This window comes from Harpegnathos saltator, unplaced genomic scaffold (genome assembly GCF_003227715.2).
Source record: "Harpegnathos saltator strain DR-91 unplaced genomic scaffold, Hsal_v8.6 scaffold130, whole genome shotgun sequence".
Classification (NCBI taxonomy): domain Eukaryota; kingdom Metazoa; phylum Arthropoda; class Insecta; order Hymenoptera; family Formicidae; genus Harpegnathos; species Harpegnathos saltator.
In genome coordinates this window covers 367,578-393,532 of record NW_020229907.1, presented here as the reverse complement: position 1 = coordinate 393,532, position 25,955 = coordinate 367,578, and the positions used below count along the sequence as shown (strand labels likewise).

At 42.0% G+C, this 25,955-nt stretch overlaps 1 protein-coding gene across 1 annotated transcript in view; it reads right to left on the bottom strand.

The window, feature by feature from the left end:
• LOC112590661 (odorant receptor 49b-like) overlaps positions 1–25,955 on the bottom strand; it is a 117,912-nt gene that overhangs the window by 27,902 nt on the left and 64,055 nt on the right. The window contains exon 2 of the mRNA XM_025307894.1: positions 20,191–20,346. Within this exon, the coding sequence (XP_025163679.1) occupies positions 20,191–20,346 (156 nt within the window). The remainder of the gene's footprint in view (positions 1–20,190; positions 20,347–25,955) is intronic.

Here is a 25,955-nt window from a genome sequence, read left to right as displayed (position 1 = left end):
TTGCTTGGGGCGATAATATTAAACACCCTATATGCCGATAGAGTTCTAAATACCCCCGTTTAGGCTAGAATCGATTAAATATTACTTCCAAGGATCTAATAAGTAACACTACTCAACTGTCACTCACCAATCGGAATGAAACTTTGTTCTCGTATAAAACATTGAAGAATATTGAAAATCCGTTTTTTATTTTTCCTCAAAATACTTTTTATTAACCCCTTAACTGTTGGAAGCAAATTGTATCTTGTGGGACAAAAATGCGTTGACACAAAGTAACTCTGATGGTCGTAAAACTTGGTGTTCTAAGGTTTTTTCGCTACATCCAAATATGATATCAAAATTTTAAAATTCAAAATAGCGGATCCAATATGGCGGATATCAATTTAAAAAAATCTATTTATTTTATTATATTTATATTTATATTTATTATATAAAACTCGGTATTCTAAGATTTATTTGGGTCGCTGAATTCGAATACGATATAAAAATTCCAAAATTAGAATACCGAGAGTTCATCTAGCCAATAAAGGTAAGATTGAAAGTCTATCCAGCCAATGAAGGCAAGATGGAGAGTTCATCCAGCCAATGAAGGCGAGATTGAGAGTTCATGCAGCCAATGAAGGCAAGATGGTGAGTTCATCCAGCCAATGAAGGCAAGATATGCTGTACGTCGGTTTACCAAGGGAATAATATAGTCTATGCGGCCACCAAACGCAAGATGAAGTCTGCTGGGAAAGGTAAATAACCTTTATGATTATTATTTCACATATACATGACAATAGTGTGGCAAATTTCCGTCTTGTGTTGCAAAAAAGTGCTGTATGCAGAGAGATTTTGTACACCGTGCATATTTTATTATTACAATTTTATTGCACAAATTACAGTCTGTTCCAGCATTTTTAAAGCAGTAATCAACAGGTGTCTCACACTTATCTGGTTTATCTGAAATGTAACCGCTTTTTCATCAAACATATTTAAACATGTTCACGAAGCGCAGGGATGAAAACTGGTTATGTATTAGCGATTGAATTTTCAAAATATTGTTACTTAAATGTAAGTTAATGTTATAATGTTAATGTACAAACGAACAAAATCTGGAAAGTGCTTCAGAAAATTTTTTCATGGCCTAAATATATATACATCTAGTGATTGTATTAACCCAGTAAACACAGTTACGTAACAGTTACATTGTCGTAATGTAACCAAATGTAACACGTAATATAACGTGTACGTTATAGCAATATACATGTTAGTTGTAATTTCCCACTCATAGAAAGTTGCAGTTACATAACAAAAATATCATATGTTACTAAAATGTTATATAACTGTAATATTATTATTATGTAAAAAATTTTACTCCTAATTTTCTCGCGTCTTGCATCCGTCTATAGCTTCGATTCCAAGCGGCACCCTTCCCATGTGTTGACCATGCTAGACTTTGTTTAACCTAACAGTCGAGTGCACGCAGTTATCCCAATGACTCCAACGATGTTCTTGTGACTTGTGCTTATATAATGTGTCCTTACAGTATTCACAGAACATTATAACCTTTCATGTCAAAAATGAAAACAACGCAACAACATTCAATATGCGACGAATATTAGTATAGGCTGTGTTTCAAAATTACTGGTAATGGAGTTTTATAATAATTAACATAAAAAATAGTTTGAAACAAATTCAAGGAAGTCTAAATAAAAAATTTTAATTACTAAATCTAAAGACACTTTTGAAAAATATTATTTCAAATCCTATCTTTTATCAACATGGTCTTTTTCAATGAAATACAGTTTTTATTTCTAAAAATAATATTATAAAAATATATTTTAATGAAACAACTCAAAATCGAACAAGTAAGAATATTAAACCTGAAGAAATTTTTTGTATGTGAGTTTTGTATAATATATAAGTGTTCTTAAATGTTTAAATAGTATAAGTGCGGATATCTCCACGAAAATAGGAATATTGTGACCACATGAAATCCATGTGGTTTTGCGGATTTCATGTGAATGCGTTCCACGTGGATTCGATGTACTTTTTTGTGGGGATATACATATCAGTATGTATATAAATATGCATTATAAACGTCAATATAAATAGGCAATATGGTCTGCTTAAGCGCGATGAAGGCATTAAAAATATATAGAACTATAAAATAACATAGAAAAACATAGAACTACAAAATAAAGCATCTACAAAAAAGCGGAACGGAATTTCTGATTGATTAGCTTTCCACTATTTCTTTTATTTGTTACTGTTCCGCTTTGCTATTTCTTTCTCTATCGGAATGCACCCTTATTCGTAATAGAAAGCATTTGCAGCTTTTAATGGATTGCATGAATAGTTGTTTTGTATAACATCAATGTAATATGAACGTAATTACTGTTATATAACGTGTTACATTACTGTTATGTTATTATTATTATGTTATCTCTAGCTTATAACAAAACAGTATAACAAATATATAACACAATTATATTACAATTATGAAACCAAATTATATAACTTCAATATGACTAGAGTATAACATATGTTATATTACATGTTACTCCTATGTTATATAACAGTTATATTCTGTGTTTGCTGGGAAGCCAGTCGTTCCAGCAGGTATAGCGAGAATTTTCATTTCTTTAGTGCCCTTATCTGTATTGTCAAACGTTTTCTCTGTTTACCCTGTCCAAGAGTCCAGACATAAAATAAATCTCTCTGCTCATCTGCTAGATCAGAAAGTATTTTCGAACCATTTGATGATAAGGTTAGATGTCAGTTTCTCAGAAGGGTAAACATAAATATTATCAGTTTTGTAAATTTATTTTTCTATTATAGGTCCGAATTCTTTGTTTCTTGCAAGACTATCAATAAATGGGATTTCAATATGCCGCCTGCAGATATAATCGGTTGTATTGTGTAACTATATGTTAAAGAATTTAGAGATTGAGCAACACATTCAACCTTTAATGATCCTTTTAAGAAAAGTGTACGACCAGCATGTTTCGAGATTGAAACCCAATTGATCGGAATTATAGACATTGGCTTCTCCTTCTACACGAATCTCTGACTTTATTTTGTTTACGAAGTTAGAAGTCTCTTGCGATATTTCGATTCTACTTGACAACTGTGTTTGATTCACAAACTTATTTATTTTCTCGAAACGATTCCGTATTCGAAACGATGACGTATTTTAAAATTGTGCACCCATCTCGATAAAACCTTAAATAATTTGGAAGGCAATTGAATATCTTCTCTAGCCTTCAATGCCTATCTTTTCAGATCTACATCGTGAATAAGTAGACATCTATCAGATGCGCTATTAAATTGTTCTAAAACGTACTTGCAAATATGAAGTAATTTGTCAGTTCTTGCTCCATTATTATTTACATGTTCTTCCCATCTGTATCTTCTGATAATCCTCTGATGTTTAACTTTTACGAATTGATGTTGCACTGTTTCCAAACTTTTTTTTTTCCCTAAACGCCAAAATTCTACTGCCCTATTCTTATTCTCAAGATGTGCAAAACCTCCTGATTCTTCATCGTATTGGATAGGGTTTTGAAAATTTGGCTCATCTGTAACTGTAACAGTTTCAGGAATCACGCTAGAATCATTGTAGCATAAAGTATCATAACTATCCATGAATAATTGACTATCAGCAGAATCTTTTATCAAACCTACTAGATAAAAAGCAAACGATCTTTCCTCAGCAGTTATACTGGATTCGATGTTGTATATTGGATCCTTGAAAGTGCAACCCAATAAATTCAAAATATTTTTTTAATTCATCGGCATTATGAGATTCTAATTGTAAGTTTGCAGTTGAATGAAAACAATGGTATAATAACAAAAAGGATTAAATAAGTATACACGTTTATGAATGTTATACACAAACGTCCAATGCAAACATTAGTCATAAAAATTTAGAGAACACTGCTTTTATCAATGCTTGATGTACGATGGTTGTTGTAAAAAACCTTAATGAGAAGTCCCATGAACAGTTGCAAAATGTAGGTTTTAATGTTTTAATGTTTTAGGATTTACAATCTACGAACAGATTGATATGTAATTCAATAAAGAGCCGACTGCAATAATTTTGACCATTAGAAAGTTGGAAATTAGAGTTTGACTTACAAGTCAGATCGACATTAACGATTAATATTAACTATTGTCAGAGTATAATAGTATTAACATTTTAATTTTTGTATTGGAAGATAGCAAACTGACAAAACTATAATTTTTAATTTGTAGGATAAAATATATGCTTATAAGAATGTATAATTTTTGCAAATTTTGTGATAAGTATGTCGGACGCAAAGTTCGAAAATGTTATTTTACCTATAATTGACATTTACGGGTTACAGAGGTCGCTAATAACAAATCTGGATGCAGCTCATAAAATTTATAATGAGAAAAAAATAGTATTTCCAATATGGCAGATAAAAAGTCGAAAATGTGTTTATTGTAGCAAGAATAAATGTTTTGGGATTTTCAGATCACCGATTACAAACTGAAAATCTGTTAAAAAAATCTATAAACAAAAATACAAAATGGCGGAGTAATATGGCGGTCAGGTTTATAGGTTTAATCCTTGGAAGCATATATTTTTTTGAATTTATCGAATTACGTTGATAAGTGATACTATAGATTTTCGGAGCAGATGATTACAAATCTGAGATTAATTTTCCAAAATTCCAAATGGCGCATCTAATATAGCGGATATTAATTTAAAAAAATCAACATATTTTTATAAAACTGGGTATTCTAATTTTGGAATTTAGATATCATTTTCGGATTCAGCGACCCAAAAAATCTTAAGATACCAAGTTTTATTGTATAATTATCAGAATTACTTTGTGTCAACGTATTTTTGTCCCACAAGGTATAATTTGCTTCCAATAGTCAAGGGATTAAAAAGCGTTTTGGAGGAATAAAAAAACAGATTTTCCAATGCTTTATAAGAGAGCAAAGTTTCATTCAGATTGGTGAGTGATAGCTGGGTATAGTGTTACTTAATCTTAATGATCCAGGAATCACTTTGGGTCTAATAAGGCCCAGGTTGACTTTTTTCGATGGAAACATTTTTTATTGCATCCGTATTCTATAAACAGAATGTAAGGAAATTTTGTCTCATAATTTTTTAATAAACTTTTTTCAACTATTGCAAAACAGTGTTTAAAGTTCTTATTTTGAAACATATCCAGGTCAATGAAAATAAAACAATATTGGGGGAAACTTTGATTGGTCTCTAAAAGATAATTTTATTTATTCACTAATAACATTTATTATTAATGTGCGAAAGTTTTGTTCATATATTATTACCAGATTCACTTAAAGTTAATTCGTTTTGTTATAACTTCTTAACAATTAATAAATAACAGTTAAAACTTTCTTTAAAGTTATTCAGAAGAGTGACTTTGATAACATATGAAGTAGAAAATTTTTAAACAAAAAATCAAAATTTTAAATATAATAAAATTGTTTATTGAAATCAACGTGAAGAGAAAAGCAGTGAGAGAGAGGGAGTGAGAGAGGGGGAGAGAGAGGAGTGAGAGAGAGAGGGAGTGAAAAAGAGAGAGGGGAGAGAGGGAGTGAGAGAAAGAGTGGGCGGTGAGTGGGGGTGAGAGAGGAGGTGAGAGAGGGAGTGAGAGAGAGGCTGAGAGAGAGGGGGTCGAGAGAGGGGAGTAGTGAGAGAGAAAGGGATGAAGGAGAGAGAGAGAGAGAGAGCGAGAGAACGTTAAATATTTGAATATTTTTCGAGACATTAATAAAATGTTTGTTAAATTCCAAATTATACTATTTTCTGTTCTGCATATGAATTTTTTGAACCAAAGAAAAATCGATTAGATATAGAAAAGAAAGATTCATACTGATATGAACGGGAAAAAAATATAGTTCTTTAAAATTAACCAATTTATTTTATGAAAAGTTAGGATTGCCTGAATTGTAAGGTTTATGATTATTTTGCGCATTATTTATAACAACTTTGCAAATGAGAATTATTTATTTATTTTAATGACATTTCAAGGAACTAAATTTATTATTTGGGAAATGATTATAAAAATACGAACTTTTTAGCTTGCGTCTGCATTTTGTCGCAATTCTATTTACTGTACAGCGCTTCAGTTGCTATGTCATCATAAACATAGGCAATACTATATTTTTGGTATTAGATCGTTAAGTACTTGGAAGCTAACGATAAACGATATGAAAATTCTAACTCTTGTAAATATCGTTCAGATTGAAATTCTGATGATAACAAACCAACGTTAAAAATTTAATTGTATAAAATATAAAAGAATATCGCTAAATATAAATAATTAATAAAAAATATAAGTTATTAAGAACCGTTGTAAAATGTTGGCTGCAACAATTTAAATACTAGTGGGAAGATGAAATTGTTTGAAGTACTTCCCAGATTTCTTTTTTGAAATTTCAAGATTTTATTAATTATTAAGATTTTATTAATTATTAAGATTTTATTAATTATTAAAATTTTATTAATTATTAAGATTTTATTTATTATTAGTTATTAATTATTATTTCAAGATTTTATTAATTATTATTTTTTGAAGTTCTCCCGGATCTTTTATAGAGGACTTTAATACTATAATAGTATTATAGGACTAAAATTATTTTTATATAGAGCTTTTATATGGAACTAATTTTACATTGAACTAAGGATTATGGAAAATATTATTTTATTCAGAAGAAGTATAATTAATATTAAAGATGTTATTTACAGGATATAAAGATTTAGTTTAGCGTGATAGGTTATTATTATATGATACCATATTTTGTGTTTAACAAAATAAATCTTGAAAATAAATCTTATAATGAATCTGTCACGTACATTAAGGTGTTGAATAAAAAAGTCATCCTCCCACTAGATTTAAATTATAGTGACTAATGCAGCGACGGCTTTCTCTTCCTGGCCTATTTTTCTTACAGTTTACACAATTTTACACAACTTTACTAGACTATGAAACTACGTTGACAAATCGTGTTGGCTTTTTAGTTTACTAATTTTGTCGAAATTAGTATTGGAATTTTTATAATTTTTTAAAGATTTTTTATATTTTATATTGCAAAGTCTCAAATTTTCTAAAAAGTGATGGTAAATTTCGTCCATTTTTTGGACCTCGAATTTCAAATTTTTTATCATGGCAAATAGTACTATTAGATGAGATATTAATCCCAGTAAAATTTCAAGATGAGCATAGGCACGGTTCCGGAGCTACAAGAGGGTGAAAGTCCGAAAGATGTCTTGGCATTTGCTGCTTCAGGTGCGGAGAGGCCATATTGTAGCGGAGTGCACCGCAGAGCCGCGGTGCCTTCCGTGCGAATTATCTGATAAAAATCCAGGCCACGGGCATATGGGCGGCCGGGTATGCGCGGTAGTCCTCCGGGCTGAAGATAGGAAACCAAAGAAGCGTCAAAAACGTAAGCCGGGTTCGAGTGTCGCGTCGGAGGGAAGGGATTGCAAGCAAAGAAAGCGCGCAGTCTCAGCCCTCTAACGCGGCCGCAAATAAAGTTGTAGCGACAACAGTTACCACAGAGGCAGGAGTGGGGGGGAAGGGGGAATAATCTTCGCCCTCAAATCAACCGGCAGTGCCGGAAAAAGGGGAAGCACCGGTTGCTTCCCCTGCTGCGGAACCTTCACCAGCGCAGGAGAGTGCGCAGATGGAGGTTTAAGAGGACGGGACAACGTAAGTTAAAGTTGTTAGCTCCTTTATAGCGAAGGCAGGGTGGGACCCCCGTTTGGGGGTGCGGCACTTGGGCGAGGGGCTCAACTTTGAGCCCCAGGGCCGGGGTGCCGGGGAGGGAATACCGATGCAGTTCCCCCCGGCTCCCCTCATTCCGGCTCGGCTGGTAGATATCTCGGTGGGGTTTCAGTGGTTTAGTAGTGGGTGTAAGACTTCGACATAACCCCACCTTCCCGCAAGGGGCGAGGGTTTCCATGAGGATTTTCCTACCGTTAACAAAAAAAGGAGGTGAAAGTGATGATTTCCAGTCAGAGTGTATTGGGGTGCGTTCCGTATTAACGTCCAGACGACAACTTTTTATTCAAAACCGTTCCGTTTACCAAGGTGTGACGTTATTATCGCGTTCCATTTCACAATTCCCAAACGCCCAGACGACAACTTTTCGTCCTGCTTGAGATTCCAACGAAAAACGTCTGATATGCGCAGAATGGCGTGGTTTAATAAAGTGCGATGATTAAATATATGTAGAAGTGCATTGCAGGTTCTTGTTATGTTCTATTAGTTTTGTTTTAATATAAACATAAAGAATATATTTGTAATTTTATATCTAAGTTCAATGTTATTTGCTTGTAGGTAGGACCTATTAATGGATTTAAAGATATCTAATTGTTTGCGACTCCGCTCAATAGTGAGCGAAGATATGTGGATGCCGGAACACCCTTATTAGAAGGATCGGAGTCAAGGATGGTAGTAGACTCAGGTCTCGTACGGCCCGTTCGGATCGTAAATCTGTGTCGAAGACCCGTGAAACACTCGTAACAGATACGTCCACGGGCGTTAGAATGAAACGACCTCCGTCGGTTCGGATGGCCTGCCTTTCCGGACGAAAAGGCCTGCAATCTGCCACGTTCCTGAGAAGTGTGGAAATGCACGTGAACGCGCTGTATTTGTGTCATGCGAGAGACGACTGAGTTGCTCCGGGGCGACTAGCCAAGGCCTTGAAGGCGCTTGGACAAAGAGCTCAGAGTTCTCGAAGAAGCGACCACGTCGCTCTTGAACGCACTAAGATCCTAGATGGATACTTGGCAAGAAAAAGTTCGCAAAACTCCCAAGGAGACGGCAACGTCGTTCCTAACAGCCGAGGTCTTCGACGGACGCTCAGAAAGAGAGAGTTACTCGTTCCACACGGAGGCGATGAAGTTCGCTCCTGAATCGTGGCAACGAGGCGAACTCAAAGCTAAAGTCGATTCTCACCATACACAGTCTGTCCCAGATCCAATGAGACTGGTCTAAAAAAAATACAAAGCGTTTATTATTTTGATTTTTTCTTCTTGTTTATTCAAAATAGTCCCCTTCTGAGTCAATACAGCGCTGGAAACGTTCAACAAACTTTTCGAAACATTTTTTATACTCATCGGCTGGAATGGCCTTTAGTATGGCGGTCGAAGTCTTTTGGATGACCGGGATGATATCGAAACGATTTCCTTTCATCGCCAATTTCAGTTTGGGAAATTGGCCAGAAGTCGCACGGAGCCAAATCAGGTGAATACGGTAGATGATCGATAACAATGATGTCTTTTTTGGTCAAGAATTCACGTACCATGATGGCTTTGTGCGATGATGCATTATCGTGCAACAAAAATCAACTGCCTGGCTCTCGATATTCCGGTCAAACTCGTCGAATTCTGGCCCACAATCGTTGTAGAACTCCCAGATAATATCTGGGCAGACACACAGCGGTCGCTTCGAAGAATTTCTTTGACTTTCTCGATGTTTTCTTCATTGCGAGTGATTTTTGGCGGCAGTGTTCGGTCATCGTCTGCAAGGTCCTCACGACCGTCACGGAATCGGCCAAACCAATGGAAAACCTGTGCACGGGACATGCATTCATCCCCGTACACATTGTTTTAGCGTTTCGTACGTTTCTGCACCACTTTTACCCAATTTAAAAGTTGGTTTTTCGACCGACGTACACAAAGTGACTTTACATAAAATGTCAAACCTCAGTGAAATATCAACCGAATTCGCTCAAATTTTGAGGTTAAGTAGATGAAGGGTATAGAACATTCACCTACCATCATTCACTCATAGATATCGGTGCGCTAAAAACTTTGATGGAACCAGTCTCATCGTATCTGGGACAGACTGTGTAAAGCCTCAACCCAGCAGGATATATATTGGCACCACAGTCAACTCAGCAGAATGTAGAGTGCGTTGGTTTGAATCTTGACTACGCGCGAAAAGTGCTCTAGGAAAGCCTAGAAAGAACGTCGAAAAAAGACGGGCGCTATAAGTCGCACAGACCAAATACCAGAGAATGCCACAATCGGTGTTGGGCCATGCGAAGGCACCGCGCCAGCCGTTGCGCTGGGTGATATACCCGGCCGGCGGATTTTTGCCCGCTAGTTGCGGAGTCGGGTGGCGCGCCTCGCAGCAGCCACAGCTGGAGCTATTCGCCGAGCGAGACCGCTGCGCCAACTTCGAGTAAGCCGGCGCCGGGAATCCATGCCGCCCGCCATGCAGGACAGGCGGGCTCTGCTCGCGTCTCTAGGACGGCACACTTATTCTTGAACACTAATTTTATTGTGATTTTATTGTAATCTTTTTACATAATAGTTAATTTTTACATGATCTTTTACAATTTTACATAATTTATATCCAAAAGTATATGTTACAACAAGTAAAAGTACTCTTCAGATTTTTTCGAACCAGGATATTTCCTGATACATCCGTGATGATATTTCCATTCGGTTCACTTATAAATATGTATTCCATGTCTTTTACATAAAATATAATATTGCAAATATAATGTCATGGTTCATGGTTCAATAGATGGCTCCAGGCTGGGCAATTCCGTTTCTACGCCAGTCACCAAATATAATGTCGTAAATCACAAAGGAATATGGCTGTGTTCCGAAATTCACTGCTAGTACTGAAGATACTTAGTTTGTGTCACGTATACTATATATTAGGTGTGTGAATTAATGGTCCATCTGGCGGTTAATTGCTGTATTATGTAATTTTCTAACCTCTAATGTCTGCAAAAGGTTTTATTTTTTAGTTTTGATATCTGGCAATAATATTCAGTTGATAAACATTTGGGTTTGTAACAATAACATCTTGTTTATCTGATTCGAAAATGTCGAAATTCGAGTCAAAAAAGCATCATTTCCGGGAAGTTCTCATTTTCTGTTTTCATTTGAAGAAAACAGCCGTTGAAGCTTATCGAATGCTCGTAGCTTATGGTAAAAATGCTTCCATTGATAAATCATGCAGAGAATGGTTTCGACGTTTCAAAAGTGATGATTTCAGTGTCGATGACAAACCTCGTTCAGGTCAGCCGAAGAAGTTCGAGGACGAGGAATTGCAGGCGCTAATCAATGAAGATCCGTGTCAATCGCAACATGAGCTCGCGCAATTGTTGCATGTTGATTGATCAACAATTTCTGTGCGTTTTGCAGCCATGGGAAAGATTTACAAAGATTTACAAAGAAGGAAGATAGGTGCCATACGAACTGAAAAAAAGAGACACCGAGAGGCGAAAAGTCGTATCTGAAATCTTGCTTGCCAGGCAAAAAAGAAAAGGTTTTTTGCATCGTATTGTGACTGGAGACGAGAAGTGGATATACTTCGATAATCCCAAACGAAGGAAACCCATTAGCGACCCAGGAAAACCATCCACATCGATACCAAAGCGGAATATTCACTGCAAGAAAGTAATGCTCTGTATATGGTGGGGCCAGAAGGACGTAGTGTATCATGAACTATTAAAACAGAGCCAAACTATCACTGCCGAACTTTATCAACAACAATTGATCCGTTTAAACAACGCATTAAAGAATAAGCGGCCGGAATATGCAAAGAGACAAAGTGATCTTTCAGCACGATAACGCTCGGCCACATGTTGGAAAGATTGTGAAGGCCACCTTGGAAGCACTTGGCTGGGACATTTTATCTCACCCGCCGTATTCACCAGATATTGCTCCATCCGATTATCATTTGTTCAGATCGATGGCACACGGGCTCTCGGACCAGCACTTCAACAATTATGAAGAAATAGAGAAATGGCTCAATGAATGGATCGCTTCGAAGGACGAGTCGTTTTTCCATCACGGAATGCAACAACTGCCAGACAGATGGGAAAAAATAATAGCAAGCGATGGTAAATACTTTGATTAATGTACTTTTTTATGTTTTTTCATACTAAAGTCTTTTTTTGGAAGAAAAAAATAGACCGAATTAATTCACACATTTAATATTTTCAATACTGGCAGAGAACTTCGGAACGCAGCCTACATATATCATGAATGCGCAAGTGCAAAAACGTCCATGAATTGTTCCGTTTCATGAAACAACTTCACTATGTAGACAACCTCAGACGTTACGTTTCATCCAGATGAAACTCCGCATGCGAAACGCAGCTTTGATTAAGGAAGCATACGTGGCTAAAGTTCACATAATATTAAGGGTATTTTCTGTCGAATGGATCATCTACGATTCATTGTTTAGAAAATGAACGATCAACTATTCACTGCTATTTTATTTATGTGGGGAGGGGTGCTTTATAAAGCACCCTAAAAATACGTTCTCTATTAATCACTGATCAAATCTTTGAAGCAATTCAATTACCGAGGAAATACTAAAATTGAAAGATAGAGTCTCGTTACATGACGCACTCACAAGTTCTCTCGCAGTTAAAGTTTACTATCATATAAAGTATATTCCACAGATTGTTTAAACAAACAACCTTATGTATTTGCACGTTGAAAATCATCATTATATTTTCGACAAGTCTAATTAAAATTCTTTTTTACAGTTGTCTCGCTCAAGACTATAATATTCTCCATTTTGTTTATCCTAATGTTACTTGTTTCTTTGTTCTCCATTTTCTTGTTTGTTGATTGTTGAAATGCATTTCTCGCTACTTTTCTTTTGTTTCATCACTATTTTTTCTACATTCTCTTGTCTTTTCACGTTTTTTCATATTTTTCATATTTTTTCATATTTTGACGATCGTTAATTCTTCAATAAAACAATACCTTCCACTAAATGTATAAGGTAGGATCAAAAAGTAAGGATCAGAAAAGATCGAAAAATGATACATTTTTTTCTTTCGAAGATATATCAAATTTGTTGATGGTTAACAATTTGCGAAAAAATAATCCGAAGAAACGAAAATTAGAAGAATTGAACCCCATTCCATCACAGAGTAAAATATGCAAAAACTGTTATTTTAGTAATCGATTAAACAGTAACAACTTAGTAATCGATAAAAAATCATCTCAAGATCCCAGACGAACGATGATCCAAATACACCTGATCTCTCGATTTGTCATCAAGGTATTAATTCTCATTCACGATGCAAATTGAAAAAGCACCCCAATCTGTGAGAGGCAAGGGGATTTATATTGAAAAAGCACCTCAATATGTGAGAGGTAAGGTGACTCATAGTAGAAAAGCATCCCAATCCGTGCGATGTAGTGTTGCTGATCTCGTGCGAAGCATGGGACCAGCAGCGTTGTGTCCTTGCTCGGGTAGTGGGATGCGCCGAGGGAGACCTTTCGCTCTCGCGCATGCTGGAGGCAATGTGCGGGAGCGAGGAGGTATGGTCAGCGGTCTCCTTTGCGGAGGACGTAATGTCCCGCAAGGAGACCGCCGAATGGGAGCGTCGCCTCGGTATTTGTTACAGGCGACGGGACGGGTGACGCTTCCCTAACCGTGAGCCCGAGGTGGCACCGGTTGAGGAGCCGTTCCCGATCCCTCGGGGGCTCCCTCGACCACCATGGACTGGCCACCGTCCGCGGGGGGGGGGGGGGCGATAGGCCTATAGTCTGCCCCACTCCCGCGCGATGGTAAGGGAGGGAAAGGGGAGTATGTATCCCGGTTTGGGACGGGTCCAACTCGCCGCCCCCCTCGACATCGAGAGGGGTTAGGAGAGAGGGCGGATGTCCCCTCTCCCTTGTTGGTAGACCAGGATGGCTAACCCGACTGGGCAACTTGCCCGGTCGGGGCGCAGCGCCCCTCCCTGCATGGAAGAACGCGGCACTTGGGCGAGAGGCTTCATCAGAGCCCCAGGGCTGGGATGCCGGGAAAGGAATGTCGACGCAGTTCCCCCGACTCCTCCACTCCGACCCACCTGGTAGGCATCCCGGGGGACTTTTAGCCGGTAAGAGTCCGGCATAACCCTGCCTTCCCTGCTAAGGAGGGCGGTGTATCCATGAAGATTTCCCCCGTTAACAAAAGAAGAAAGAAAGTGTCAAGTATCACTTCAACTCCATCTGTTTCGGGAAATTTGTATGCTACACGAAAACTAGGGTCATATTTGAATCCGGCTTAAAAAAATCCATACGAAACGATATGTTCCACTTTGTTATATATATTTTATTCCTTAGTATGGACACTTGAATAGTTTCGTATACTTTCATGGATTATGAGAAACCATCACTTTCACCCCTTCATATTTCCAAAACTGTGCTTATGCCCATCTTAAAATTTCTCTGGAATTAATGTCCCATTATACAGGGTTTGTCAAAAGTGTGGAAACCCTTAAATAATTTTTGTAAAAATGAAAATATAAAAAAACGATAAAACACGTATTTTGATTTTTCAAAAAAGCTACCTTATGACATGGATTCCGATCATTCCCCCCCTGATACACGGGGGTAAAAGGGGGGCTGAAAATTTTAAATTGGACTAAGGGTCGAATGGGGGCTCATTTGAAAGGTCTTTTCATAACAAACACACCCTTAAAATTTTAAGTCGCTACGACCCGCCCATTAAAAATGGCGGCTGGTCAAATTTCGAAATTTCATGCACTTAATGTTATCCAGGATCAACCGGCTACTTAAAATCAATTGCTCTCACTGCTACTTAAAATCAGTTGTTCTCACGGCTACTTAAAATCAGTTGTTCTCACGGCTACTTAAAATCAGTTCTCACAGATCTTAGGCTGATTAAAAATTAAACGTTTTAAAAATGGTTGGAGAATTGTCGGAACGTGAAAGAATCACTATCCTCATGATGCGTGAATGGGGTGATAACGAGCGGTCGTATGCTGCTGTCGCTCAATTACTTAATGAGACGTATCCGAATCGTCGAATTAATAAGTCCACTGTCTTAAAAACAATGGAACGTTTCAGAGAAACTGGTAGCGTAAACAATAGCCCTAAATCAGGGAGACCTGCCATTAACGAAGAAAAACAACTTGATGTTCTGCAGACATTTATTGAAGGTTCCAGTTCAACTATTAACAGAGCCGCTCAAACTCACGATATTGCTCTCAAGTACGTTTGGAGAATTTTAAAGAAAAATAAGTTCCATCCATACAAATTAGGTTCAAGAATTGCAAGACGGAGATATGAAGCGTCGTATAGGTTTCTGTGAAAGAATGATGGCATTAATATATGTCCGGCCCATGTACCCTCATCAAATTGTTTTTACAGACGAGGCAACTTTCACGTTAACGGGAGAAGTTAATAATCAAAATTTTTATTTCTGGTCAGATGAGAATCCGAATTGCGTGCTGGAAACTCACACACAATACCCACAAAAAATAAATGTATGGTGTGGAATAATAGATGGCTACTTAATAGGACCGTTTTTTTGTTAAGAAAATCTGAACTCTCAAAGGTATGACAGATTACATGTAGATCAATTAATTCCAGCCATACAAATTATTTTTCCAAATAAATTCGAAGAAATATGGTTTCAGCATGATGGAGCTCCTGCTCATTTTGGTTTAGGGCGACGTCATATTTTAAATGAGACTTTTCCATTACGATGGATAGGAAGAAGAAACAGAAATGAGGAAGGAGAGGATTGGCCACTTCGGTCACCAGAACTAACTCCTTTTGATTATTATCTATGGGGACACCTGAAGAGTAAGGTTTACAAAACAAAACCTGAAAGCATCCAAGAATTGATACAGCGAATAAGGGATGAAATAGATTTGATACCTTTTGAGACGAATCGTAGAGCCATTTCTGCATTCTATCAAAAATTGGCATATTGTCAGGAAGTAAATGGCAGCCACTTTCAGCACTTACTTTAACACACTGAGTAAAATTTATTTTAAAACACGGAGTAAAAGGTTTTGAATCATTAAAGAGAGATGACAGTTACCAATCGTCTGTTTTGCAAACAATCACGATTATACATACAACAAATTCACATTTGTTTAGCCGCACGCACGCACGCACGCACGCACGCACAAGGGATCAGATTCATACCATTTCCACATAGTTGATCCTGGATAACACTAAGTGCATGAAATTTCGAAATTTGACCGGTAGCCGTTTTTAATGGGGGGAGGTCGTAGCGACTTAAAAATTTAAGGGTGCGTTTGTTATGAAATGACCTTTCAAATGAGCCCCCACTCGACCCTTAGTCCAATTAAAATTTTCAACTCCCCTTTTACTCCCGCGTACCAGGGGATGGGGAATGATTAGTATCCATGTCATAAAGTAGCTTTTTTGAAAGATTGAAATACGTATTTTACCGTTTTTTGATATTTTCATTTTTACAAAAATTATTTAAGGGTTTCCATACTTTTGCAGGCCAACCTTGACCGCGGCCGACGAGCCCAGGATCTCCTTGTCCATGGACTGGGAGAACTGGGGGCCGGGCTAGGGTTGGTCGCCGAGCCGTTCTGGATCCCAGTATCCAGCCTTGACTGGTTCGGGAGCCTGGACAGCTGGATGGCCGTGGTGGCACATCCCGCCATGGGTTCACCTCCCTGCAAATGCAGGAAGAAGGGGACCTCGTACGTGGCGGTTGACTGGGGGCCCGTTACCATAGTGGGGGTGTATCTTCACCCCCGCCAAAATGAGGCCGGTCTCGGCGAACTGCCCTACGTCATGGGGATCCTTGACGAGGTCGGGTACGTGGTGCGGCAGTGCCGTTCCCCGACCCGTCGTGTTTGCCGGGGACTTCAACGCCCACTCTACGGAGTGGGGTTGCAGTCCCCGGCAGGGGGATCCCCAGAGGGGTGACGCTGCGATCGGCGGGACTCGGCCTCCTGTTGATGAACAGGGGGTCGGCCAGCACCTGTGTGCGGACGAATGGGGAGTCGGTCATTAATTTGACCTGGGCCTTCCCTTCGGCTGCCCGGATGTTCCGGGAGTAGGCGGTGGTGACTGAGGGCGAGAACTTATCTGATCACAGATATATTTTCTGGGCCCTCGGTCCCCGAGCCCCTCCGCAAGTGCTGAACTGCCGCCCTAGGGGGGGCACCGGGCTCCCCCCTCCGAGATGGGCCTTCAGTCAACTTGACGCAGACATGTTCCGGGCGGCCGTCCTCGCGGCCACCTGGCACCTAGGAGAGGAGCCAGGTGAGTGAGTTACTCGTCCCCTGGAGGGGGCTAGGAAGATAACGGGCATCGTGACGTCGGTATGCGACGTTGCGATGCCACGGTCCCACTCCCGTCGTCGCCGGGCTGCTTATTGGTGGAGCGAGGCCATCGCCGAGCTCCGCCAAGCCTGTATACAGGCCAGGCGGGAGTACTCCCGGGCCCGGGAGAACGACGGGGACGCCGCGCGGGAAAAAGAGGGCTATCGCTCTGCGAAAAAAGCCGTCACGGTCGCTATAGCCAAGGCTAAAGAGGGAGCCTGGGAGCAACTGGTGAGCTCCCTGGATGAAGACCCGTGGGGGCGCCCGTACAAACGGACGGTCGGAAAGATCCGTCGGTGGGCGCCCCCGCCGACGGAGTCGATGGACCCCCAGGACCTTGAGGGGCTCCTCAACACCCTCTTCCTGAGGGTGGAGGGGGCCCCCCTCGGATCCCAGCCCCTGAGGAAGAGGACTGGGACGAGGACCTGAGGGTCGTTTCAGAGGAGTTCACCAGGGCTAGGAAGAAGCTGGGGGCCAAGGGCAAAGCCCCTGGTCCCGATGGCATTCCTGGCCGCGCCTGGGCTCTCGCCCTCGGCGAAGGGAACATGGCCGCAGCCATGAGGGGAGTGATTAACGGGTGCCTCAAGGAAGGGTTCTTCCCCCAGGAGTGGAGGAGGGCCAAATTGGTCCTCCTCCCAAAGGCGAGCAAAACACCCGACGGACCGCCGGCCTACAGGCCGATTTGTCTGCTGGATGAGACGGGCAAGATGCTGGAGCGCATCGTCGCGGACGGCCTCGTCCGGCATCTGTCCTCAGATGGGCCGGACCTCCATGACAGGCAATATGGGTTCAGGCTCGGATGGTCAACGCTGGACGCCATACAGCACGTCCGGGACCCATGCCGTCGTGGAGGGGGGTGGGGTGTTGTTGGCGGTATCTTTAGATATCACAAATGCCATCAACACCCTGCCCTGGCCGGAGATTGGGCGGGCGCTCGAGCACCATCGAGTGCCTGCCTATCTCCGCCGCATCCTAGTAGCCTATTTTGAGGACAAGGACCTCGCCTATCCGGTTCAGGGCGGGGTCCAAGGCCAGCGGATAATGGAACGCGGTGTCCCGCAGGGGTCCGTTCTGGGCCCCCTGCTATGAGACATCGCGTTCGATAGGATTTTGCGAACGCCCCTCTCCCCAGGCTGCTATGTCATCTGCTACGCAGATGACACCCTAATGGTAGCCGAGGGGGAGGACTGGTGGGAGGCCCACCTCTACGCGGAGGTGGCCTTGGCGTCGGTGGTGGGCACCATTCGTAACCTGGGTCTGAAGGTGGCGCTCCAAAAAACGGAGGCCGTCTTTTTTCACGACGGCAGCCGTGGGGCGCCACCGGAGACCTAGGTCGTGATGGACGGAGTCCGCGTCCGCGTCGGGCCCAGCATAAAGTATCTGGGCTTGACGCTGGACGGCCAGTGGAATTTTAGGGCCCATTTCAGGGATCTGGCCCCCCGGATCAGAAAGGCAGGTCTGGCCCTAGCCAGACTAATGCAGAGCCAGGGGGTCCGGGTTGGCACGCGCGTCGCCTATATGTTGGAGTGGTTCTCTCGATCGCTCTCTATGGGGCGCTAATATGGGCGCCCCAAGTGTTGGCTACCGCTCAAAGCAAACGCCTAATGCGCCAGGCGCTGAGGGCGGTGGCTGTGAGGGCGATTCGGGAGTACCGCTCCGTTTCATATATGGCGGCGACGACCCTGGTCGGCTTCCCCCCGTGGAGCTCCTTGCCGAGGAACGAAGTATCCTCTATTGGAGAGTCAAGGAGCTCCGCGAAAGGGGGGAATTAACGGCCAGGGAATTGACGGCCCTGGGGTCCCGGGTGGCTGCCCGAACTCAAGAGCGGTGGGCGGACGCGATGTCTGCCCCGCGGGAGTTCAGGCAGCTGACGACGACGGCTGTCCTGCCTTGCAGAATTTGCAGGCAGGAGGGGGCGCGGACTTATCGCGGATTTCATCTGGTGTAGGTGATGACCGGACATGGATGTTTTGGTCATTACCTGCACCAGATAAAGAAGGAGCCCACCACCGGGTGCCACCACTGTCCGGAGCCGGACGACACCGTGCACCACAACCTGGCCGAGTGTGTAGCTTGGAGCAAGGAGCGCGGTGTCCTGGCCCGGGCAGTGGGGTGCGGGGAGGATGAATTGTCGCTCCCGCGCATGGCAAGAGCCATGTGCGGGAGCGAGGAAGTATGGGGAAAGGTGGCCTTCTTCTGTCGCAGTGTTCTGTCGCAGAAGGAGGCCGCCGAGTGGGAGCGTCGCCCCGAAGACCGCCGCAGGCAGCGGCGGACCCAAACCCGGGGAGGGCGGCGCTCCCCGGGTTTGGGCAGCGGGCCCGAGGGAGCGCTGGCCGAGGAGGAGGACAAGCCACCGGCTAGACGGAGGCCGCCTCCTCGGCCGCCTCGGGCTCGTCTTCGGACGCGCGGGGGGAGGGGGGCGATGGGTGCGTGATGCCCGCCCGCCTTTCCCCTAGGCATCGGATAGGGTAGGAGAAGGAGTGGCCCGGTTTGGGGCTGAGCTCCATTCCCCGTCCCCCTCTCCTTTGGAGGGGAGTAATGGGGGGCGCGGAGGGAGGGTGGATGCCCCCCCTCTCCAAGTAATCACCGGAAGGCCAACCCGGTCGGGGAACCGACCGGGGGGCCGTGCCCTGGACTCACTGAGTGGGACAGGGCGCGGTACTCGATGGCGTGGGGCTCCCGAAGAGCTGTGAGGCCGGGGTGTTGAGGAGGGAATGCGGGAGCAGTTCCCCTAACTCCCCTCACAACGGTCCGAATGGTAGACATCCCGCAGGGGTTTTAGTCAGTAGGAGTCTGACATAACCCCTGACCCCCCCAAAGGGTCGGGAGTATTCATGATGGATTTCCCCTGCGTTACCAAAAAAAAAATGGTTTCCACATTTTTGACAACCCTGTATAGTACTATTTGGCATAAAAAGGTTTGAAATTTGAGGTTTAAATACTGGGCGAAAAAACAGGTCTGTTTGCCATCACTCTTTCAGTTATTTAACTTTTTTTGTGAAACAATAAGTGTTATTTTTAGTTAGAATTTTTATATTATTTATGACTTTTTACATCCATAATACATTATAGTGATAAATTCTACGACATTCATATAAATTTACCAACATTCATAAATGAATCAAGATTCATTGAAATAACATAAGCACTGGTAAGCTCAATCGGAATTATACTGCGTTTCATAATTATTAATAATGATTTTTGGTCATGTTTATCCAGGTCATACCATTCCATTCTGAACACATTACTAATCAGTTCTTGGCTCTGTATTTAACAATATAAAGTTTATTATTTTGATGAATCTGAATTATGCTGTAAGTCAACAATTAATTAATGGAACAAAGAACAACAATATTAATTTAATGAATTTTAATATATAATACAGTCTGTCAAGGAATAGCGTGACTAATATAATTTTTATTTGACTTTGATTAGAAATTTTGTTTGGACGCAGCTAAAAAAAACAATCTAAAACGTAATATAGATTAAATTACAATTGTCTTCATATTCTTTTGATAGAACGTTTACGAATGAATGTCCCATATATGACATTTTTCAAACCTGTTCTTTTTTACTTTGAATATATTTGAAAGAACCCAAAATATGTAATGTGTAATCGACAAAAGAATCAAAAACGTTCATAAACAAGTAAAATTGATGAACAAATACAAGAACAGTCGATGATTTACTAGGATTTTGTGACAAAAAAGGACTAAATTTGTTTTACCATGTTTAACCAAAATGTTCGATTATCGTTATACAGGATGTCCCATTTTAATATCCCACCCCAAATAATTCTTCAGTATTGAAGTTTCAAGGAAAATGATCTAAATAAAAGTTGTAGGGATTTAAGTGAGCTACTTCATGATGATCTTGACTTTGATCTTGACCTCTATTTTCAAGATTATTTGAAGGTCAACTTGCGTTTTTTGAATGGGAACTCTTATTACAGTTTTTTCTACTACTTAATTTGAACAACTTTTGTCTAAAACGTTTTTTTATTTGTCTAATATTTTTGAGATATTTAAGGAAAACTTGATAATTTTTTCAATTCTTTTTCAGGGTAAGCCAGCGTAGTGTTTGCTACTGGTATTGTCATCTTGGGCACACCGGCACGGAGAACGCGTTCTGTTCGGTATATAAATAAATAATACAAACTTTTCAGCTAAATTCTAGGTTTATTTCAGGAGAAAGTTAAACAAAATTTTCAAAATATTCACCATTACTCTCTTTAATTTTAAGCCATCTTTTAAGCAAGTGAGGAATTCCATCTCGGTAAAATGGTGTCTTTGGTGGCAGTAAAGTCGACAGATCATTTTCGGATTGGAGCGCACTAATTAGAAGCATGTTCGGATAAGGCATGTTGCATTGCCTGGAACAAGTGGTAATCAGACAGAGCAATGTCTGATGAATACGCTGGGTACATAAGACATTTCATCTAACAAGGGAACCGCAAGAAGTGACCTTTCACCGATTTTAATGTATTTGGGCTCTATCGATAGGTTATGTCGAGGTCGATGTATGAAACCCCATAAAGGCTTTTGTTTCGGAAACGTTTCGTTCGGGAGAGAGAGACAGAAACCAATGAAGAGTGAGAGGTTTAAAAACGAAATGACTATTTTCCTCGTCCTGGCAAACTCAGGAAACAAATTTTTTCCTTAAATTTTCAATCTGGTGAACACGATGATGCTATTAGAATCCTCCGGAAACCTCGGGAAAGTTATGTTTTTAAGATTGTGTTTATATTGGGTTAAGTAAAAAGTTTTGAGCGTTTTCCGCTAGATGGTTTTAGTGAGGTCATATCTCACGATGTATACGTCGAATCTGGTCATTCTATACTGCGACTTAAAGGTGACATAACGTTTTAAAAAAAGTTCTTTGACAGTTTTGTGTTTGGTGAAGCCAGTTGTGTGTTAGAGCGTTCCAAAATGGAGGTAAGAAAAGAGAAAATTCGATACATTCTTCAGTACCACTACGACCAAAGGGAAAAAGCGGAGTAGGCGGCTAAAAGAATTTGTGCTGTTTATGGACCCAATACAGTATCGAATGCAACAGCAAAGCGGTGGTTCCAACGATTCCGTTCTGGTAATATGGACATCGAAGATGAGACACGCTTTGGTAGGCCAATCGTCGAAAATGCCGACAAAATCATGAAAATCGTCGAGTCGGACCGGCATGCGAGCACTTATTCCATTGCCCAGGAACTGAAGATTAGCCAGAAAACCGTTTGGAACCATTTGCATAAGGCTGGTCTCAAGAAAAAGCTCGATGTATGGGTGCCACACGAATTGACGCAAAAGAACCTTTTGGACCGAATTCATGCCTGCGATTCTTTGCTGAAGCGCAACGAAATCGATTCATTTTTGAAGCGGATGGTGACTGGCGATGAAAAATGGGTAACATACGAGAACAACAGGCGAAGAAAATCGTGGTCCAAGCGCGGTGAGCCGGTCCAAACGATCGCCAAGCCCGGATAAACGGCCAAGAAGGTTTTACTGTGTGTTTGGTGGGATTGGAAGGGAATTATCCACTAAGAGCTGCTCGCATCGGGCCAACCACTCAATTCGGACTTACACTGTCAACAACTGACCAGATTGAAGCAGGCGATCGACGAGAAGCGGCCAGAATTGGCCAATAGGAGGGTGTTGTGTTTCATCAAGACAATGCCAGGCCGCACACATCTTTGACGACGTGCCAGAAGCTCCGAGAGCTTGGATGGGAGGTTATATCGTACCCGCCCTATAGCCCAGACCTGGCTCCAAGCGATTATCACCTTTCCAAGCATTTGCAAAATTTTCTTGATGGTACAAAACTGGCCTCAAGAGAGGCTTGTGAAAATGAGCTGGTCAAGTTTTTACCAATAGGGACGAGGACTTTTTCAATCGCGGAATTATGAAATTGCCTTCAAAATGGACAAAAGTTATCGAACAAACGGCGCATATTTGATCTAAATCCGATAATCCTAACTTTGTTAATTTCATCGTCGAAATAAAGAGAAAAAACGTTCGGAACTTTTTACTTCACCCAATATTAGTGGGTTATTTACAATTTCCAAAAGTTGACTTGCCTACGTCAGTTAAAAACATTTAAATCAGTCTGAAAATGACTACTTAGGAGTTTTCGAGGTTACTGATTACAAATCAATAGTCAGAATTTCTAATTCCAAAATAGCGGATCCAATATGGCGGCTGCAAACACTTACTGTCCGTTTATCAATGAAGTATCTGAAAAGTACTTGATCGGCCTAAAATTGGCTATTTGGGGATTTTCGGGTTGGTGATTACATATCTGCAGTTAGAGTCATAAAAGAATCAAATTAAAAAATCAAATAAAAAGAAATTAAAAATCAAATTAAAAAGATAAAAAAATAAAATTAAAAAACAAATTAACAAAACTCAAAAGCGACTTTAATGAGTTGTTAGTAATTGCAGTCCCACTTACTATGACACTATTTTTTACTTCAACTCTTCTACGAAGAAGTCGGCAAAGTAAGTATTATAATATGGCGGCGACGACCCTGGTCGGCTTCTCTCCTGTGGAGCTCATTGCCGAGGAACGATACGCTCTATTGGGGAGTGCGTGAGCTCAGCGGGGAAGGGGAAGTGGTGACGGCCAGGGACCTGGGGGCCCTGAGATCCCAGGCCAGAGCCTGGGTCATGATGCGGTGGGAAGCCTTGCTGGCCGACCCTGCAGACGCGAGCTCTGAACGGTCGAGGCCGTCCGCCCGAGATGGCGGACAGGCGGGGACGTAGACTCACGTTTCATCTGGTGCAGGTAATTACCGGCCATGGTTGTTTCGGCCGGTTGCTGCACCAGATACAAAAGGAACCCACCACTCGATGCCACCACTGCCCGGTGCTTGAGGACACGGTGCATCATACGCTGGTCTCATGCGAAGCGTGGGACCAGCAACGCCGTGTCCTCGCCCGGGCAGTGGAATGCGCTGAGGAGGACCTCTCGCTCCCGCGCATGGTGCGAGTCATGTGCAGGAGTGAGGAGGTCTGCTGAATGGGAGTGCCGCTCTGGCCCGTCGCAGGGAGCAATGGAGAGGGCGGCGCTCCCCCGGCCTCGACAGCGGACCCGAGATGGCGCCGATCGAGGAGCCGCCTCCGATCCGTCGGAGGCCTCCTCGACCGCCTCGGGTCCGCCTACGTTCACGCAGGACAGACACGACGACAGACCTAGAGCGGCCTAGAGAGCGATTAGAGCCTGCCTCCCCCTGCGCGACAGTAAGAGAGAAAAAGAGGGAGCGGGAGTCCCGTTTGGGGACGGCCCCGCTGCCCTGTCCCCCTCTAGTAGAGAAGAAGGCTCTCTAGTAGCCCTCTAATAGGAGAGAGGATGAGCGTCCCCTCTCTCCTCCATTAGGACCGGTTGCCCGGTCGGGTTAGCCTCCTGGAGACCAACCAGTCGGGGCGCCGCGCCCCCCTCTTTTGAAGGAGGTGCGGCACTTGGGCGAGGGGCTCCCTAAGAGCCTCAGGGCCGGGGTGTCGGGGAGGGAATAATGGCGTAGTTCCCCCGACTCCCCATACTCCGGTCCGTCTGGCAGACACCCCGGTGGGATTTTAGCCCAGAGCTCGGCAAAATGTGCACGCGACGGCCGATTTTCGACTATCTCCATCCACCGCTATTCCCTTTACCTCGCCATTCCGCGCGCTGCCTAAAAGCCGCTCGAGCCTCAGAAGCGTGTTTCCAATAGTTTTCACGTCACCCATGAGGTATTATTGTTGACGCGCTTTTTTTTAAGTGGTACCCCCAATAGGCTTCTTCATTTTTCAAAAATGAAGTTTATAAAAAATGAGAAGTGTTCTTCTTTAAGCGACGATTCCTTACCACGTCTTATGCGGCTCGCTACATGCAATATCTAAATTGACGTTTCCACTCTTACCAATAAAAGACGCCGAAAATCGAATTGAATATTCTGCATTTAACATATTTTATTTCGCTTCTGTTCAATTAGTTACGGGTTGTTACAGTCATCAATGGATTAGGCTTACTGGGGATACTACTTAAAAAAAAAACGCGTCAACAACAGTATTTCATGGGTGACGTGGAAAACTATTGGAAACACGCTCCTGAGACTCGAGCGGCTTGTAGGCAGTGCACGGAGCGGCGAGGTAAAGGGAATAGCGGTGGGCGGAGATAGTCGAAAATCAGCCGTCGCGTGCATATTTTGCCGAGCTCTGTTTCAGCCGGTAAGAGTCCGGCATAACTCCCGCCCCTGTCCCTTGGGGGAGGAGGATATCTATAAGGATTTCCCCACCGTGATAAAAAAAGGTAAGTATTATAATGTTTATATTAAGTACATCCTGTATTATTGTACACATAATTATCAGTTGACAATACTACACAGTTCAACTTATTTCAGCTTATTGTACACTGTGACACGAAGTCATGCAAAATCTTTGTTGTAATCTATTAATAAGCTTTCTGCAAACAATATTTGTGTGTTATTAATGTGACAATAATGTATTCCCTACCCATATTCTTATGTACGCCGTATAATTCTGACTGCAGATACGTTATTGCCAATCCGAAAATCCACAAGTAATCACTTTTAGGTCGATCAAGTATTTTTCAAACACAAGGGGGGAACCTGGTTTATAGGGTCAAGATTTTCGAATTTTTTTTGCTTAATTGATAGTTAAACTATTCAAGAATATATTCCCAAAGTTTCAGAGCCCAATTCAAAGTATTTTAAAAGTTATAGAATACATAGTGAGTCAGCGTCGCGCAAGTATACGAGCGCTTGGCCGGAGTGGGCCGCGCGCTCACCCGATACAGATACGTGCTATATGCCGGCACGATATTTGATTATACATTCCTATAGATTGTCACGTAGATGTATGAGTGTATGCGTGTCTATGTGTGTGTAC